The sequence below is a fragment of the Salmo salar genome, chromosome ssa05 (genome assembly GCF_905237065.1).
Source record: "Salmo salar chromosome ssa05, Ssal_v3.1, whole genome shotgun sequence".
Classification (NCBI taxonomy): Eukaryota; Metazoa; Chordata; class Actinopteri; order Salmoniformes; family Salmonidae; genus Salmo; species Salmo salar.
In genome coordinates, this window is record NC_059446.1 from 60784864 (window position 1) to 60802087 (window position 17224).

A 17224-nucleotide genomic window follows, 5' to 3' on the forward strand; every position below is an offset into this window, starting at 1 on the left:
CCCTCTGCAACTGGATCCTGGACTTCCTGACGGGCCGCCCCCAGGTAATAAGGGTAGGTAACAACACGTCCGCCACGTTGATCCTCAACACAGAGGCCCCTCAGGGGTGCGTGCTCAGCCCCCTCCTGTACTCCTTGTTCACTCATGACTGCACGACTCCAACACCCTCATTCAATTTGCCGATGACACAACAGTGGTAGGCCTGATCACCGACGACAACGAGACAGCCTATAGGGAGGTCGGAGACCTGACCGTGTGGTGCAAGGACAACAACCTCCCCCTCAACGTAATCAAGACAAAGGAGATGATTGTGGACTACAGGAAAAAGAGGACCGAGAACGCCCCCATTCTCATCGACGGGACTGCAGTGGAGCAGGTTGAGAGCTTCAAGTTCCTTGGTGTCCACATCACCAACAAACTAACATGGTCCAAACACACCATGACAGTCATGAAGCGGACACAACAAAACCTATTCCCCCTCAGGAGACTGAAAAGATTTGGTATGGGTCCTCAGATCCTCAAAAGGTTCTACAGCTGCACCATCGAGAGCATCCTGACTGGTTGCATCACTGCCTGGTATGGCAACTGCTCGGCCTCCAACTGCAAGGCACTACAGGGGTAGTGCGAACGGTCCAGTACATCACTGGGGCCAAGCTTCCTGCCATCCAGGACCTCTATACCAGGCAGTGTCAGAGGAAGGCCCTGAAAATTGTCAACGACTCCAGCCACCCTAGTCATAGACTGTTACCTCTGCTACCACACAGCAAGCAGTACCGGAGCGCCAAGTCTAGGTCCAAGAGGTTTCTAAACAGCTTCTACCCCCAAGCCATAAGACTCCTGAACATTTAGTCAAATGGCTACCCAGACTATTGCCACATTGCCCCCCCCTCCACACCACTGCCACTCTCTGTTGTCATCTATGCATAGTCACTTTAATTAACTCTACCTACATGTACATGCTACCTCAACTAACTGCACTTTCGGTTAGGGGCTTGTAAGTAAGCACTTCACTGTAAGGTCTACTGTTGTATTTGGCGCATGTGACTAATAAAATTTGATTTGGTTTGATTTGATTGGTTCAATTGAATGACACTTGAGAGAGGTTCTCTAATTGGCCTGCAGGTGGTGCCATTGTAAACAAAATTAAAAAAGCTTCTGATTTTAGAACGGTACTGTTTAGCTGTCTGTGGGTGATCAGTGAATGCTTGGGCTTTGTCGGTGTCCTCTGTGCCTGAGTGGTTCTCAGTAGACTTACAGGCTGGATCGGTGCTTTTAAAAAGTTCAACAAGGCACACATGGCCTCGCAGACTCTTTCTATTTTTCATGCGGTCAATGTCAAGTGCAGGAGAAACGTGACTCGTGGCACTGCTCAGTGGACAAACCCATATGCAGATTTTGGTAGTAACTGAGTGCATTCATACACTTCAGTGCTCTTTTTCATCTGGTGCAGGTACAGGTGACATAGCAACAGTGGGAAATGAATCAGCCAAACAGAGCCCTGTAACCATAGAGATCCTTTTCAAATGGAATATAGTCGGATTAGGACTGTCATGACTGTCATGTGATTTTTTTGGTCTGATTTGTATTCCTCAGGTCTTAAGACAAATTATCATCATTGATGACAGCAGTGATGAGGAAGTCCTTATCAGGGTGGGGGGTATGATATTTGTGCGTCTGTATCTTTCTCACTCATCATTATTCACAATTCATTAAGAATTATCCGTAATCATGGTACCAGCCACAGTGTTTAGAAACATATTCTGCTCTTATTTACAGTGGTGTAAAGTACTTAAGTAAAAATACTTCAAAGTACTACTTAAGTAATTTTTGGGGGTATCTGTACTTCACTTTACTATTTATATTTTTGACAACTTTTACTTTTACTTACTTTTACTACATTCCTAAAGAAAATGAAGTACTTTTTACTCCAGACATACCCAAAAGTGTTCGTTACATGTTGAATGCTTAGCAGGACAGGAATATGGTCTAATTCCCACACTTATCAAGAGACTATCCCTGGTCATAACTACTGCCTCTGATCTCACTAAACACATGCTTCGTTTGTAAATTATGTCTGAGTGTTGGAGTGTGCCCCTGGCTATCTGTAAATAACTCGAAAATGTGTCTGTCTGCTTTGCTTAAACACAAGGGTGGGTCATTTTTACCCAAGGACAGCGGGAGGGTTAACCCTCGCAAGGCTCAGATGGTATCCTTAGCCACTTCACAGAGCATGCTCAGACCAGCTGGCTGGAGTCGTTACGGACATATTCAATCTCTCCCTATCCCAGTCTGCTGTCCCCACTTGCGTCAAGATGTTCACCATAGTTCCTGTACTCAAGAAAGCAAAGGTAACTGAACTAAATGACTATAATAGCACTCACTTCTGTCATCATGAAGTGCTTTGAGAGGCTAGTTAAGGATCATATCACCTCCATCTTACCTGACACCCTAGACCCACTTTAATTTGCATACTGCCCCAATAGATCCACAGATGATGCAATTGCCATTGCACTACACACTGCCCTATCCCATCTGGACAAGAGGAATACCTATGTAAGAATGCTGTTCATTGACTATAACTCAGCCTTCAACACCATAGTACCTCCAAGCTCATCATTAAGCTCGGGGCCCAGGGTCTGAACCCCGCCCTGTGCAACTGGGTCCTGAAATTCCTGATGGGCCGCCCCCAGGTGGTGAAGGTAGGAAACAACACCTCCACTACGCTGAACCTCAACACAGGTGCCCCACACGGGTGGGTGCTCAGCCCCCTCCTGTACTCCCTGTTCAACCATGACCCCGTGGCAACGCACGACTCTAACTCAAACATCAAGTTTGCAGACGATTACCAACAATGACGAGACAGCCTACAGGGAGGAGGTGTGGGACCTGGCGGAGTGGTGCCAGGAGGCTGAAGAAATTCGGCTTGGCCCCTAAGACCCTCACAAACTTTTATAGATGTACAACTGAGAGCATCCTGTCGGGCTGTATCACCACCTTGTACGACAACTGCACTGCCGCAACCACAGGGCTCTCCAGAGGATGGTACGGTCTGCCCAGTGGCGATTTTAGCATATAAATCTTGGTGGGGCAAAAAAATGTATAAATAAATGTATGCATGCCAGCATAGACACTACACAACACAACACTAAACAATACATTAATCGTACTATAACGGTGACAAACGGTGCCCACAAACTGTTAGGGCATACATAAAGCTGTCCCAAAACCTTACCGCCTTGTCTGGCAGCGAAAACAATTCATTCAGCCTCATTTACTGCCTTTTTAAAAAACATAGCTGATATTTACATTTCAGTCATTTGGCAGACACTCTTATCCAGAGCAACTTACAGTAGTGAATGCATACATTTCATGCATTTTTTTGTACTGGCCCCCCGTGGGAATCGAACCCACAAACCTGGTGTTGCAAACACCATGCTCTACCAACTGAGCCACAGGGAAGGCCTGATATGGCTGACTTGTTAAGAAATTGTAGTTTCTACTGACAATTGAGAAGTACAAACTATGACATAAGGGAAGGACAATCCATAATTCAATTGAGACATTAATGAGCGAGGTAGGACGGATGTTGTCAATATAACTATTTGTTCAGCACTTTTGAAATGTACAGCGATAGAATTCAGAACATGGGCTGTTCTTACAGTATTCTCCCTGCACACCAAGTCAGAACCGTTGGATAAATAACGGGGCCATATAAGCAGACAATGAAAGCTCTTACAATATTCGATGATTACATTTCTCTAAAACAGGCTATAGGCTACATGTGCACGTGTACCAACAAGTCAGAACAGTAGGCGAAAGAGGCTACTAACAGCTTACTACACAACATAGACAACATACACAACATTAGTATTACTTTCTTAGCTACAGTATACATATCTACCCTGGCATATTACATCATTTATGCAGCAGCATACAATACATTTTTGGACTAATCTTGTTGTGCTCACTTCCTTCCAAACCACTCATTGTTGAATTTGCAATTTACAACTTGTTGTGTAATGTTTATATCCATTGGCCGATAAGCACCAATTCTTTTTATCTATAATTTCTCTTCATTATTTCTCTTCATATGACAACGATTGAAAAGGATTTGCCAGTAGATTGTCGACTTGATTCATGATGATGACTTCTAGCTAAGATTTTGATAGTATGATGTTGACATGATCAGTACAATCAAAGCTACTATACATATAACGAGATTTGACGTCATTTTATCTGTGGCCAATGACCTTGAGCCTTCTTGGATGGGCAATTCTAATGTATCTCTATGTCAATACCCAAAGGCTAGAATTTTCGAGGTCTCCCCTTAGACTATGCGGTGACGTAGTTTCCTCATGAGTGACAGAACACTGAGCCAATCACGGCTCAAAGCTCCATATTTTCTGCTGGCTTGCCCCACCATCACAGAAAGCACTGAGCTGGGCTGAAACACCTGTATTTTGGAGCTGCCTTACTCAAGAAAACAAAAAAGAGACCGTGTTTGTATGCGGCTTTATTAACTCAATGATTTATATCTTTTTTTAATTGTTTGCAAACTGATATGTGACACATATTAATGCCAAAATAACATGCAAAACAGGCAAGCCCCAAAAAATCTAAATGACTGGTCGCCACTGGGTATGTCCAATGCATCACCGGGGACACTGCCTGCCCTGCAGGACACCTACAGCACCCGATGTAACAGGAAGACCAAAAAGATCATCAAGGACATCAACCACTCGAGCCACTACCTGTTCACCCCGTTATCATCCAGAAGGCAAGGTCAGTACAGGTGCATCAAAGCTGGAACCAAGAGACTGAAAAACAGCTTGTACAGTATCTCAAGGCCATCACACTGTTAAATAGCCATGACTAGCCGGCTACCATCCGGTTACTCAACCCTGCACCTTAGAGGCTGCTGCTCTATGTACTACATAGACATGGAATCACTGGTCACTTTAAATTGAACACTAGTCACTATAATAATGTTTACATACTGTTTAACTCATTTCATATAATGTATTCTACTGTATTTTAGTCAATGCCACTCAGACATTGCTCATCCTAATATTTATTTATTTCTTAATTCCATTCTTTTACTTTTAAATTTGTGTGTATTATTTTGAATTGTTAGATACTACTGCACTGTTGGAGCTAGTAACACAAGCATTTTGCTACACCCGCAATAAAGTCTGCTAAATATGTGTATGTGACCAACAAAATTTGATTTGATCATCCTTGGAAGCTGAAAATTTCAATTTTTTTCAATGGTCTGCATACTCACCAGACATGTTACCCATTGAACGTGTTTGGGATGTTCTGGATCTACGTGTACAACAGCGTGTTCCAGTTTCCGCCGATATCCAGGAAGTCCGCACAGCCATCCAAGAAGAGCGGGACAACATTCCACAGGCCACAATCAACAGACTGATCAACTGTATGCGAAGGAGATGTGTTGCGCTGCACACCAGATACTGATAGGTTCTGGTACACGCTCCTACCTTTTTTTAAAGATATCTGTGACCAACAGATGCATATCTGTATTCCCAGTCATGTGAAATCCATAGATTAGGGCCTAATGATTTCCTTACATGAACTGTAACTCAGTAAAATCTTTGAAATTGTTGCATGTTGCGTTTATTTTTTTGTTCAGTGTAATTTAAATATTTCTGTGTAGGCCTATCTATTATTTAGTGTTTATCTAAATATTTACAATTGATTTTTTTTAAATCCTGTTATTCTGGACTTCATCATTTCCGACAGGTCAATGTCAGTTTAATAAAATTTTCAGTTCACATATTTCAAACTTCAATTCATTTATCATATCTTTGTTTTCTAGACATTTCACATTGTTTCCAAAATCTATTTCATAATTTTTTCACCATAGTAATTACTGACTTAACTAAAAGCCTCAAACATGTATAGTCTCTCAGGGGTTATATCGCTCTTCTTTGAATATTGACATTGTCTGTAGTTTGTAATAAATAAGTCAGTTGACCATGTTTTCCTTTTCTTCTTCTCTCTTCCCGCTGTCTTTTCAGACCTGTGATGATGGAAGTGCTGGTAGTCGGGCCATCATTGGGAGGTAGGGATGGAGGGGAAGAGGGGCAGGGATAGGGTCGGTGTAGTCGCTGCACTTTCATCGGTGTCGTCTTCATCTCTCTCATGTTCTCTTTTGGCCTCGCTCTCACTGCTGTCACTTTCTTCTTCACCGTCGCTCGGGATGGAGTTGGAAGACTATGGGGTGACGTCTACTTCAGCGCTCTGGTGGACGACCTTACTAGTTCCATTTATTTTTTCTTATGCCGTCTCGACTCTCTCTCTCTCTCTCTCTCTCTCCCGGGCTCACTCTCTGTCACAGCTCCTGGAGAAGCAGCGGTGACGGCACACAGCGCGAGTTGTAGTCTTGCTGACGGTCTAGGGTGCTGGGTCTAATGCTGCGGGCTCACTTTCTCTTTATCAAGCCTTGGATTAGAGGCTGGACCTCTTCTTACCATGCCTGCATAGGACACTGGACATTGGAAGGTGTGACCTTCACCTCCACATAGGCTGTACATGGCTTCGTCAGTAAAGTCTTTTGCTTTGCGGCCCAGTCCAGCGCATTTCCAACATTTAACATTATGACAATCTCTGACCTGATGGTCCAGACTCTTGACAGATGTAGCAGCGATGGGTCTGACCTTGATAACTGACTTTCCCAATGTAGGGACCCATTGCGGTTGAGTTAAGGATCTGTACTGGAAATCTGCTGATTTTCCACAAATGTACTTTGTACCTTCTGACCCCAGATCAGATCCCAAACTTGTCTAGTGGCTTGAAGACAGGCTGTATAATTTCGCAGTACCAGTTTAGGAAAAGCTCTACATCTTGGTCTGCAATTTCTCCTGTAAAGAACTCAACAAAAATGGTCTTTACATCTAGCTCAATAGAGGACCCAGTCTTTCCACTTTGGATGTGAGGAGTGGGCAGACTGGACCTCCAGGAAACGACAGAGTGGAGGTTCTGCCTGCTCAAGTCATAGCCTCTCTCCAAGTGGACAAGAGTGATGGTTAGAAGTGAGTGATGTTGACATTTTAGAAACCATAAAATCACTCGTAAGTTAAATCAATTATTTTCTGGATTCATACCTTGTTCTAGTACTCTTGTTTTCCCATGGAAAGTGCATGTGGACCTACAGTGTGAAATGCTGATAATGCTCACTAGATTTTATTGAACTGTCACCAAGCCCTACTAAGAAAACAACAGATCAGAGGTGTATTCAACATATATGGTCGTGTTTATTACTCTCTTTCACATACAGACAGGATTACTCCCAGCTATATTTAGGGATATCTTGATTATCATGATTAATAGTAAAGACTTTCAACAGTGACATAACATAGAGAACATGCAGATTTACGGGTTTATAGGCACACCTAGTGGTTAAAGTTGGCTAATATTCTTCCAGTTTCCTAAGGTAATGTTACGATTTTATAGTAACTTCCTATTTCAAAACCATTAATGAGGAATGTGACAATTAGGTTTTAGTCATGGTTTGTATAAAAGCAATCAAAAAAAGCAAGTGATTTGTGAGTATCAAAAATACATGTCAGAATTCATTTTTACACATGCTAAATTGTAAATATTATGGGAGTTAAGAGGTAGTCCCTCAGATTTTTTTCTGCTCTGTCTCTTCATGTGCTCATCGTGCACTGGATGAACTGAGAGAGAGAGAAACAGAGTGATTATAATACTTTAAATTTAAGAAGGGGCCATTTACAGTAAGTGCTTACAACAAGGAAGTGTTGTAAGAGATTTGAAAGACTTACATCATCGTATGGAAATGTGGCCATTCCCTGTCCAGCTTGGTCCCGCTTTCGGAACAAATCTGTAGCAAACATACAGAGATAAACTATTACCAAACAACCACACATAAAATAGTCATACTGATAATGGACAAAGTGATCAAAACAGTCCACTCACCAGTCAGGGTTCTGAGTTTCACACAACAAGCTACGTAGTCATCAAAGGTGATCTTCCCCTGAGAACTGAATCTCTTGATGATGCAGTTCATGGCTTGTGGGCTCAGTCTGTAGCCTGTAACACACAAACATACATGTCAAATGAACATTTCTCTCTCATATTGACTATCGATCATCACTTATTGTGTATACACATAAACAAATACACCCTTTGTGCTTGTACGTACCCATGGAAGTGACTGCCTGGTGCATCTCCTGGGGGTCCACGGTCCCACTCTGGTCACGGTCAATGGACATGAAGTGCTGCTTCCAGCCATTGAGCACGGTCCACAGCTCCTTGAACTCGTTGAAGCCCATAGTACATGACATGTCTCTCTGAGGGGTCGCTTCAGTCAAGGAACAGGAACAGCAGTGACCTCACAACCTTACCTCAAACATGAATATAGACAGCTAAAGGTTTTCTGAATAATTTCAATATTTAGATTTTGTTGTCCTGATATATCTAGTTGTTTTTTCCCCATTCAAGAAAAATCCATGGAACACAGTCATACAATGTGAGAGGACTTTCTGCAAACTCTCAATGCACAAAAAACAGTCACTTATGCATATTCCATCTCATGTTATTGTACTGGTAGCTAGTGGGACCATAGTATTTTAAAAACCTGTGTGTTTGTACTGACTGGTTAGTCAAGGATACATCCAGCATGTTGATCATCAGTCTGCAGGTCTCCAGATTAAAAGCTGTCGGAGATAAGTTAACAGTTAATCAAACCACAGTCAGCTCTCCATACAGTGTAAAGAATAGAATAAAACAAAATACTGCATTGAAAAATGGCTGGGAGTTTGCGGTTCCCGTCGGTCTTGTACATGGTGTCACTCTTACGTTTGTAGCCACCAGAGAAGTTAGCCTGTGTGAGGCATTGCTGGAGCTCTTCCGCTGATATGTGCCCATCCTTCCAATGTCAAAAGATGGAGGGGAAAAAATACTTATTGAGACCGAAACAATGCTATACATTTTTAGACGACAGTAAGCTGTTTTGATTGTGTTGAGACTAGCAGATAGCTCAATATGTCAATCTGTAAGTCTTATTACCTGGCCTGCAACAGCAGCAAAATATCCATAGAGAGGGTCTTGCTGCTGACCAGGGTATCCTCCAAAGCCGGGGCCACCAGGAGGGTGGCCACCAGCAGGGGCACCTCCATACTGCGAAACAGACAGTAAATTATTTATAGAGAAACAGACAGACAATGATTTAGAGAGAGAGAAACAGTAAACACCATAAGGTTACTATGAAACAGTTAGTGACAACATAGGTCAAGTGCCATGAAAGTGACCAAAGTTGAACATAACAATGACTCACTCTGAACCACCTAACCAATAGTCTATAAACAAGAGACAATTATGTCTCAAATCTGTGCAAGGTGCTGAGAATTATTTCATATAGATTATTTATTCCAATCAGAGTGTCAAACTGTACTTCGGCCAGCAAAACCAGGACAGTGAGTCCCAGCTATTATGTGAACCTGACCACTCCCAGGGTTGGGTGAACCGAGTTAATTCAAAACCAGTACTTCTATAGACCTATACGCTACTGAACTTTTTATACAAAGTATAGGCCCTATAATCCATCATAGTAGAACTAACATTTGCACTTTATGTTATCTTTTGATCAGCTCAGAATGTTACATTGTAAGAGTGCCTCTGTTGTATCCAACAAGCCTCTTCATTCCGGGAACAACAGGCCTCCCTGGAGGCTAAAGCGACTAAAGCATAAAAGCTCTGCTACGGCTTGCCAATGGTAGAGGTTCGTTGGCAGGCAGGCCTACAAACGGTATTAGATACAACAACTACTCTACTGTATTCTGAAAACACTGTGCAATATACGCTTGTTATATTATGTAGGATATTATGTCGATTTGCAGTTCTACTTCCGGACAACTAAACGGTCCTGCCGATTCCCATTTATTTTCATATTTGTGTAGAAGACACTTGTCTGTAAGATCTTACCCCTCCTGGGTATCCGCCTGCGGGAGCACCATATCCAGGAAAACTCATTTCTATGAATCAAAAGAATAACACTGTGATACCAACTGGCAACAAATTATCCCTTCCCTGACTCGTCCTTCTTGACACAAGGGGAGTGTCCTGCTTTACTATAAGCAATGGGAGGGATGAATTTGCGTTTTAGGCTGTTGTCTTTGGGAACCTTTATTTGGAGTAAAAGAGTAGATGTAGTTGAACAGAAGTCAAAGTATAAACGTTTACCAGAGTATCTTTTGCTAAAATGAAATGAACACTCGAGGAAGTAAATAGTATATGCCAGGCACATTCCAGTGTTTTATCTTTCATTCACGCTCATCGCCTCAACGCACTAGTCCCTGATTGGCCTTGCATTAACATGTGACCAGCTGCCTGCCAATCATGTGACAATAATACTTGTCAACGAAGATAAATGCAACGCTGACAAAGAAAGTAATACCATAGATAGTAGTAGTACTTATAGTAATAGATTTGCATATAGATTTTTTCTCACATTTTTAAACAAGTGAATATGATGCCAAATTGTGAGTTGTCTCAATTGTTACTGTGTCTTACTATTGTGCTAAACATTACTTTCACCAGGCATTGTATTTTACATTTTAGTCATTTAGCAGACGCTCTTATCCAGAGCGACTTACAGTAGTGAATACATACATTTCATTTTAATTTCATGCAATAAAAATGTTTTGTACTGGCTCCCCGTGGGAATTATAACCCACAACCCTGGCGTTGCACACACCATGCTGGCGTTGCAAACACCATGCTCTACCAACTGAGCCACAGGGAAGGCTTTTGTGTATATATTATGGCTTTTGTGTATATATTATGCGTGAGTGTGCATGTTCCTAATGCTACTGCACAGCATTAACTGTCCCACAGGCTAATAATGTTGTATTGTATTTGTGTTGTATTGTAAAACAGTAAGACCACCAAGAGTCATCATTACATCATTACACAAGATCAGAAACACTCTCATCTCAGAACCATTAGGGTGAACTTCCTTTCTGGACAGGAAACGCTGAATCGTGCCTCCACTGAAAAGCTGTTCTGCGGCTGACAGGATCAGAGGGCACTGCTGCGAAGCCCATGCAGCTCCAGTCCATGGACAAATCTGGCTCATCTCTAGCCAATAGACCTGCTATTATCGACAAGGGAATCAAACACGCAAAGTGATTCTTCTTTGCCTTGGTATACAATAGAAGCCCTGCCTGAGATGTATGGACAGAACCCTAACTGGTTGTGGTCGAACGGGGTGCCTCTACGCCACCAAGGGCACCTGGTCAGACTTGGCTCAGCAACCCTGAGGCAATGGGAGGATGAAGAAGAAGGAAAAGAGGAAGAACATGCAATTTGGACCAGGGAGCATCCAGCAATCTGTTGCTATACTACAAGTAAGAGTGAGGTGTATGAGGTAACTGTGAGAGAATATTGCAGGCTCATTGCAAAATAGTACAGGGGACTCTTTCATTACTTGTCTGTTTCAACCCTGTTTTTCCTGTTTTAGGTTTGTTTTCAAGTGGCATGCCTTGTTGTTTTGGGGTAAACAGGGTTTATGCTGGTTTGTATCAATTAACATTATGTTTTCCCATTGGTGCTATTCTGGTTTTGCTTACCTACCACTCCCTCAGTGCTTGCCAGTGTGGCCAGATGACTTGTGACTAAGAGCCTTGCCCAAACTCAGCAGGCCCATTGGCAGGCCAAAGAGACAGCAGGACCAAACACGTGATACAATGACAGACTGCAACAGAACAGCACCCAACCTTCCATCCTACCTTACGTCATCCCTTCTCACCACACCTCACTGTTATCGCTCCTCCATCTCATCCCTTCACCTCCTCTCTCAGCCTTCCATCTCCTCTCCTTGCATCTCTTTATCCACGTTTCAGTCTTCATCTCCCCTATTCCCATTTCTTTGTATGCTCATTAAAGTGCCATCCAACATATAGACATAATGCCATTTGCTTGGTTTCTCCATTCACATGAATCCCTTTAGACATCATCAATGGTATGAACAGAATAGCTTTTTGTCAACTGTTCTTAGGTTCTCTCCTTCTCTCCTCTGTCCCCTGTGTCTTCAGATGGCCATGGCCTCACCCAAGAGTGTGTTCAGAACCACTGGGGCTGGGCTGGTACCGAGAGTCCCTTTGGCCCTGTCTACACAGACCTAGTTAGCATCCAAAGCCAGAGTGACACAGGGCTAGATGCCCCTGAAATGTGGATGGATGTCCCCCCACACCAGCCTTCCTTGGGTGGGGCTGATGGAGAAGAATCATCCCAGCATTGTTTAGACAGTCAATGGGGGAGCCACAGGACAGAGGGCCATGGCTGTGTTTGTGTGCATGGACCAAGTGAACCAGGAAGATGTTGCCACAGTTGGGCTGGTTCCCCTCTCTTCAATTTCAGAAGTAAGAGTATGTGTCTGTTTATGTGAAAGAGGGTAATTCTCTATGGTGATCCAGTATGGCTGCTATGTAGTATTTTTCTCTAATCAAATACTTCTGTTTCCCAGTGAGGAAGACAATAATGGTAGGAGTCGAGGTGGAAATAGTGGAGGAAGTAGCCTATGAGGACACAGAGACACTTGAAGTAATGTAAGTAGTTAAATGATTCAAGGTCATGGTTTATTTACACATTGCTGAAGCACATAAACAAAGTAGGGCTATGCAGAAGATAATGTGTGTATGTATGTCTTTCTTTTTAGATCAGAAGGAGTCTATCCAAATTATTTGATGGAAAACATATTGCTGCACGATGACCAGCTTTTCCCCACCTAAACCTGCATTCCTTCAAAAGTTGTTTGCAAGGGAACTTTCTGTGTTTTTAAATGTCAGCCTTGATGTTTGAATGTATTTTAAATGTATTGAAATGTAGTTTAAATATTAAAAATGTATTTTAAATACCATTTAAAGGCCTTTTATATGTTCGTGTTATGTAAGTGACGTTACATTAATTAAAAAAACATTTACCCAATAAAATAAGAAAACCTTTGCTTGTTGTCTTGATTTGAACTTCTAATGAAGATATAGTGTATGTAACTTCCAAGACCTTCTGACAGTCTACACCTGCTTTGTCCGTCCAGTGTTCCAGTATGGCACCCAGGTCTCACAGCCCACCAACACAACCAACTTAAGAATATCCAACCAAAATCATCATGGGCACCACCTACACCTTCTGCATGCAATGACCTGGGCTTGCAGTCCTTGGAGTCCCACCGCACCCACCACTGCAGATCCTTTGTCCAGAAGCTTGCAAAATCCCAGCACCAAATAACGTTAGCTGCCTCAGACGATAGGACATGTCAGTGTCAGATCTACCCATCGAGTCCTTCCCCCTATTCGGACTGACAGATACTACAACAGCAATGCCTTACTTTGTGAAGCTGCTTAACTGTAATATTGTATACTACACCTCATATGTTTTATTTGATTTACTTACTTACGTAGGCCTATGTATGCTGCAATTCAGCGTTTAGCGGCAAATGTGTACAATTCAAAACTAAACCTTAAATGTATTTTTAATTCTTCAATTACCAGAATGCACCTCAGTCATGCTTACGTCATCTACATGCGCCACACAGCCTACGCTATTAAAATGCGACAGTGGTGCTGAACAGCGTTCGAAATCTGCATATCCAATATGGGTTGGACATTAACTAGTAAAATGTAAGGAAGCCCCTTTTAATGTAGACACAATTTAGATTTTACCTGACTACGACATGTGCGACTCAGCAGAAAATCACCAGGCTCGTCTGCGAAGTTTGGAAGAGTTGACGGAGTTCACCGAGAACTGCCAGAGACAACTGAATGAGCTGTTCGAAACGCTGGGATGGAGACAGGACCAGGACAACGGCTCAGTTCAGGTAGGTCAGGAAGCTAGTTAGTTATATTTATTCAACTCCTCAGATACGATGGGTGGTTCTCCTAGCCCTGAAAGCGCGGCGTTCTTTATAGGACTAGTTCACCCCATAATCAATGTTTTCATAACGTTACCTGAGCTAATATCCATATTTAAAATGTGCACCATCTGTTATGTATGTATGTGTAGCTAGCTAGATATGAGGCCTCCAAATAAATGGGAAAACCCTAGATGATGGGCGATTCATTAAGTCTCTGTATACATGACATGCATGCTACAACAAGCAGAGATGAGATTATAAACTTGTGAATGACCTTCCATAGGAGCCGATGGAGGTGTGCCCCTATGACCCGAACCACAGAGTGCCAAGCAGGAGCATGGAGAGACACAAAGCCACCTGCCAACTCAGCCAGATTGGATACTCCCATGAGGAACAGGTTAAAGATCTATACAGTATCACATACGCGCACACATACTCGACTGAAATATCAACTGAGCCATCAACACTTTTTGGTGTAGCTTGTCATTAGGGTAAGGAGTTTTTCCTGACCATACGGCCAGACCTAGAAAAACTGGACCCTATAACTAGAGGGGACCAAACTGGTAAGGTCAAATGATCAGGAAAAACTCTCCACCCTAGTTATACAACAACCTTATCTGTTATTATGTTCTTAAAAGATTTTATAAAAAGTAAACTCCTTTCCCAAGGCTGAGATGTATGACCCCTCTCTGTGTTATGAGAATGCCAGCATTACCAGCTTCACAATGGGTGAGTGTCACACTATTCCATTGCAAAGTGAATCTCAACTTCATGTAGTAGTCAAAATTCCCTGGACTGACCCTGGGTTGGGGAAGCCCACTGCGTGTCTCACATCTTTCTTTGTGTTTTGCCTCACCTGTAGACAAACACACACAGCAACAAGTGATTCTTCAAGCAAGAGCAAGTGCACCGCCAATTAGGACAGAGGGACAGTACAGCCAAAGTAAGATCTTTACACCCTTACATTAGTGTTAGGTCACTGATAAAACCCTATGCTTCATGGCCATCAGCATTAGTTTGACTCTGTGGTAGACATACCCCACAAAATATTTCTGCTTTTATTTTGGAGAAGCAATTAATGGTCATTTCACCAAAGAGCAAGCAATGTTTTAAAAAATTTTTTTACCAAGCTCGTAAGTCTTCAGTGCCTTGCCCATGTCTAAAAAGGTCTCAATTAACATGCATTAATTCATTATAAACACTGCTAAATATGGTGGCTATGGTTTTTTTTTATTTTAGGATCTAGTTTCTTTGAGTTTGTCATCTGTACGTGTTTGTGTTTTGTTTTCAGTGACAGGGGTGAGTAATTACAGGAGGTTCTTCCCTCGTTCAGGCTTACTGATTACGTGCAGTATCCTTTTAATGCCATATCCTTTCAAACATGCTGCCTCTGTTGGCGGCATTACACACACGTTTTCCCTGTACGTGTTGGGGAAAGGCCTTTACTCTTTTTTAACCCTTTCATACTGAAGGTGTGAGTGATCATCTCAATGTGATCAATGTGTTCTTAAAAGCTTTTGAATTAAGGACTTCTCATGACTCTCTACTCTGTGATACTGTTGTAGCATGTGAGTGTGTGTAAAGCCCTTTTCATTGTGCTGCAGGTGAATACTCCACAGACCCTTCAGAAGTTCCTCAGAACCAGAAGCGAGCTATCTGTGACCTTACTGTGGCAGACCGATTGGCTCTTTTTGATCACGTGACAAGGGAGGGCATCAAACAGAAGGATCAAGCTGTTGCAACCAACAACGAGGACCTTTATGTTGACTTGGTGGCCAAGCTCAAAAAGGGTAGGCCTATAAACATGAACTATTGAGATCAGTAGTGTGGTTTAAGCCACTTTTCTTAAGAATTGCTTCTCTAAATCCATTCCAGTGAGTCTGTTATGTTTATTTCTGTTCTTCAGGTAACGATCAGAACGAGCACAAGTCTCACCTGGAGCTGATGGCTGAGATGAGGGACTACAAGAGACGGCGGCAGTCTTACAGAGCCAAGAACGTCCACAACACCAAGAAGTCCTACACTGAGGTGTGTGGGGGTGAGACTGTTTCAATAGAATGTTAATGGATGTACTTTACTTTGATGTGTGTGTTATATCTGGATATGTTTTTCATGAATCCTGCAGGTGATTCGGGAGGTGATTAATGTCCACTCTGTTGAACTGTCCAGTCAGTGGAAAGAGGAGGAGAGGAAGGAAGAGGTTAGAGAGTCCAAACACGCCCCTCACAGGTAATCCAACCATTGTCTTCTTACCTACATGATGGCTCATACAAAATCCAGTTAGTACTGTAATCCTTATTTAAGGAGCATGTAAAAAATAAAATAAAAACGGACTCCCCTGAACCATTTGTCTCTCAGAAGATCTGAGGACAGGCGGTCTGCCTCTATAGAGTCCCGCCAATCTCACGTCAGCTCCAGGGATGGACACGTCTCCCACCACAAACGCCACCACAGCGAAGAGCGCAGCAAAGACCCCAGCCCAGAGCAGAGCCAGGGGCGCAGCCGAGAGAAGGAGCGCAAGAAGAAGAGAAAGAGGTGAGTCGGAGAGTAGTGGATTGACTGAATATCATTGTCTCATGCATTCAAATCTGACATTGTTTAATTGTATGAAGTCACCATCAAGGCTGGTTGCAGACATTTAGTGGTTGATGAATGCTTTGGCTGTATACATGTTTGGTGAATTGAATGTGTGTGGACATTCACAGGGATTCCTGCTCGCCGGATGAGAGGCCTCATGATCGAAAGAAGAAAAAGAAGAAGAAAAAGGAAGAGAAGTGATTTTCAAGTTTAGTACTTTAGCTTGGAAAACCAGAGATTAGGTCAAGGAGCCAACCAAAGCTACGTTTCAATGTCCATAATAGTGTACCACTCAGAATGCACGCCTTCATACTAAGTGTGCCCAATTCATGGCTTCATACTAAGTGGTATGCGTGTGTAGAAATTGTAGTTTGACTCACAGACAAATCTTTCTTTGATGTAATCTAATGATGATATTTTAAAGCAACAGTGCAGCTTTAAACATTTGTCTTAAACTGAGAGGTTATTAAAATGCCAGTTGTATTAGATTACAGAATGTAAATAAACTGTTACAACACGATTCTGAATTCTGTTGTACATTCATAATTACCCCTGTATTTGATTCACTTCCAAAAGAACGGTTTGATGTTTAAAGTTAAAAAAGCATTGTGTTTGAACTTTGAATAGAGAATAAAAGCTTCATATGTGTACTTTAATGATCATGGTCATAATCTGTGTAAAAGCTTTCGTGTGTATGATGGCCCTTATTTAGAAGTACTCAGAGAAAAGTCTTACTTCAGTAAGGTTACC

The 17224-nt window shown here is 42.4% G+C and overlaps 3 protein-coding genes across 5 annotated transcripts; 2 read left to right on the forward strand and 1 right to left on the reverse strand.

Moving 5' to 3' along the window:
• Positions 1-7254: 7254 nt before the first annotated feature.
• sri (sorcin) lies at positions 7255-10104 on the reverse strand. The gene is given in 8 exon segments (NM_001146522.1): positions 7255-7700; positions 7809-7867; positions 7963-8076; positions 8189-8336; positions 8659-8702; positions 8845-8914; positions 9055-9165; positions 9970-10104. Coding segments are annotated over 8 exon segments (621 nt in total). The 5' UTR covers positions 10018-10104; the 3' UTR covers positions 7255-7673.
• A 916-nt stretch (positions 10105-11020) lies between these two features.
• On the forward strand, positions 11021-12990 carry LOC106605361 (uncharacterized). 2 transcript variants are annotated; one of them, XM_014200885.2, is made up of 4 exons: positions 11021-11393; positions 12081-12413; positions 12512-12593; positions 12704-12990. In XM_014200885.2, exons 1-4 carry the CDS (start codon positions 11216-11218, stop codon positions 12774-12776), a joined length of 666 nt encoding a protein of 221 aa, XP_014056360.1. In that variant the 5' UTR covers positions 11021-11215; the 3' UTR covers positions 12777-12990. The 2 variants fall into 2 exon arrangements, with proteins under 2 accessions (XP_014056360.1, XP_014056361.1); XM_014200886.2 differs by having other exon boundaries at positions 11024-11393; positions 12081-12407.
• Positions 12991-13564: 574 nt separating this feature from the next.
• Positions 13565-16994, forward strand: LOC106605360 (U11/U12 small nuclear ribonucleoprotein 48 kDa protein). Of its 2 annotated transcripts, none has more exons than XM_014200883.2 (9): positions 13565-13861; positions 14181-14294; positions 14566-14626; positions 14760-14840; positions 15502-15687; positions 15804-15925; positions 16023-16126; positions 16256-16432; positions 16603-16994. In XM_014200883.2, the coding sequence occupies exons 1-9, from the start codon at positions 13718-13720 to the stop codon at positions 16673-16675; spliced, it is 1062 nt and encodes a 353-aa protein (XP_014056358.2). In that variant the 5' UTR covers positions 13565-13717; the 3' UTR covers positions 16676-16994. The 2 variants fall into 2 exon arrangements, with proteins under 2 accessions (XP_014056358.2, XP_014056359.2); XM_014200884.2 differs by having other exon boundaries at positions 16259-16432.
• Positions 16995-17224: the final 230 nt, after the last annotated feature.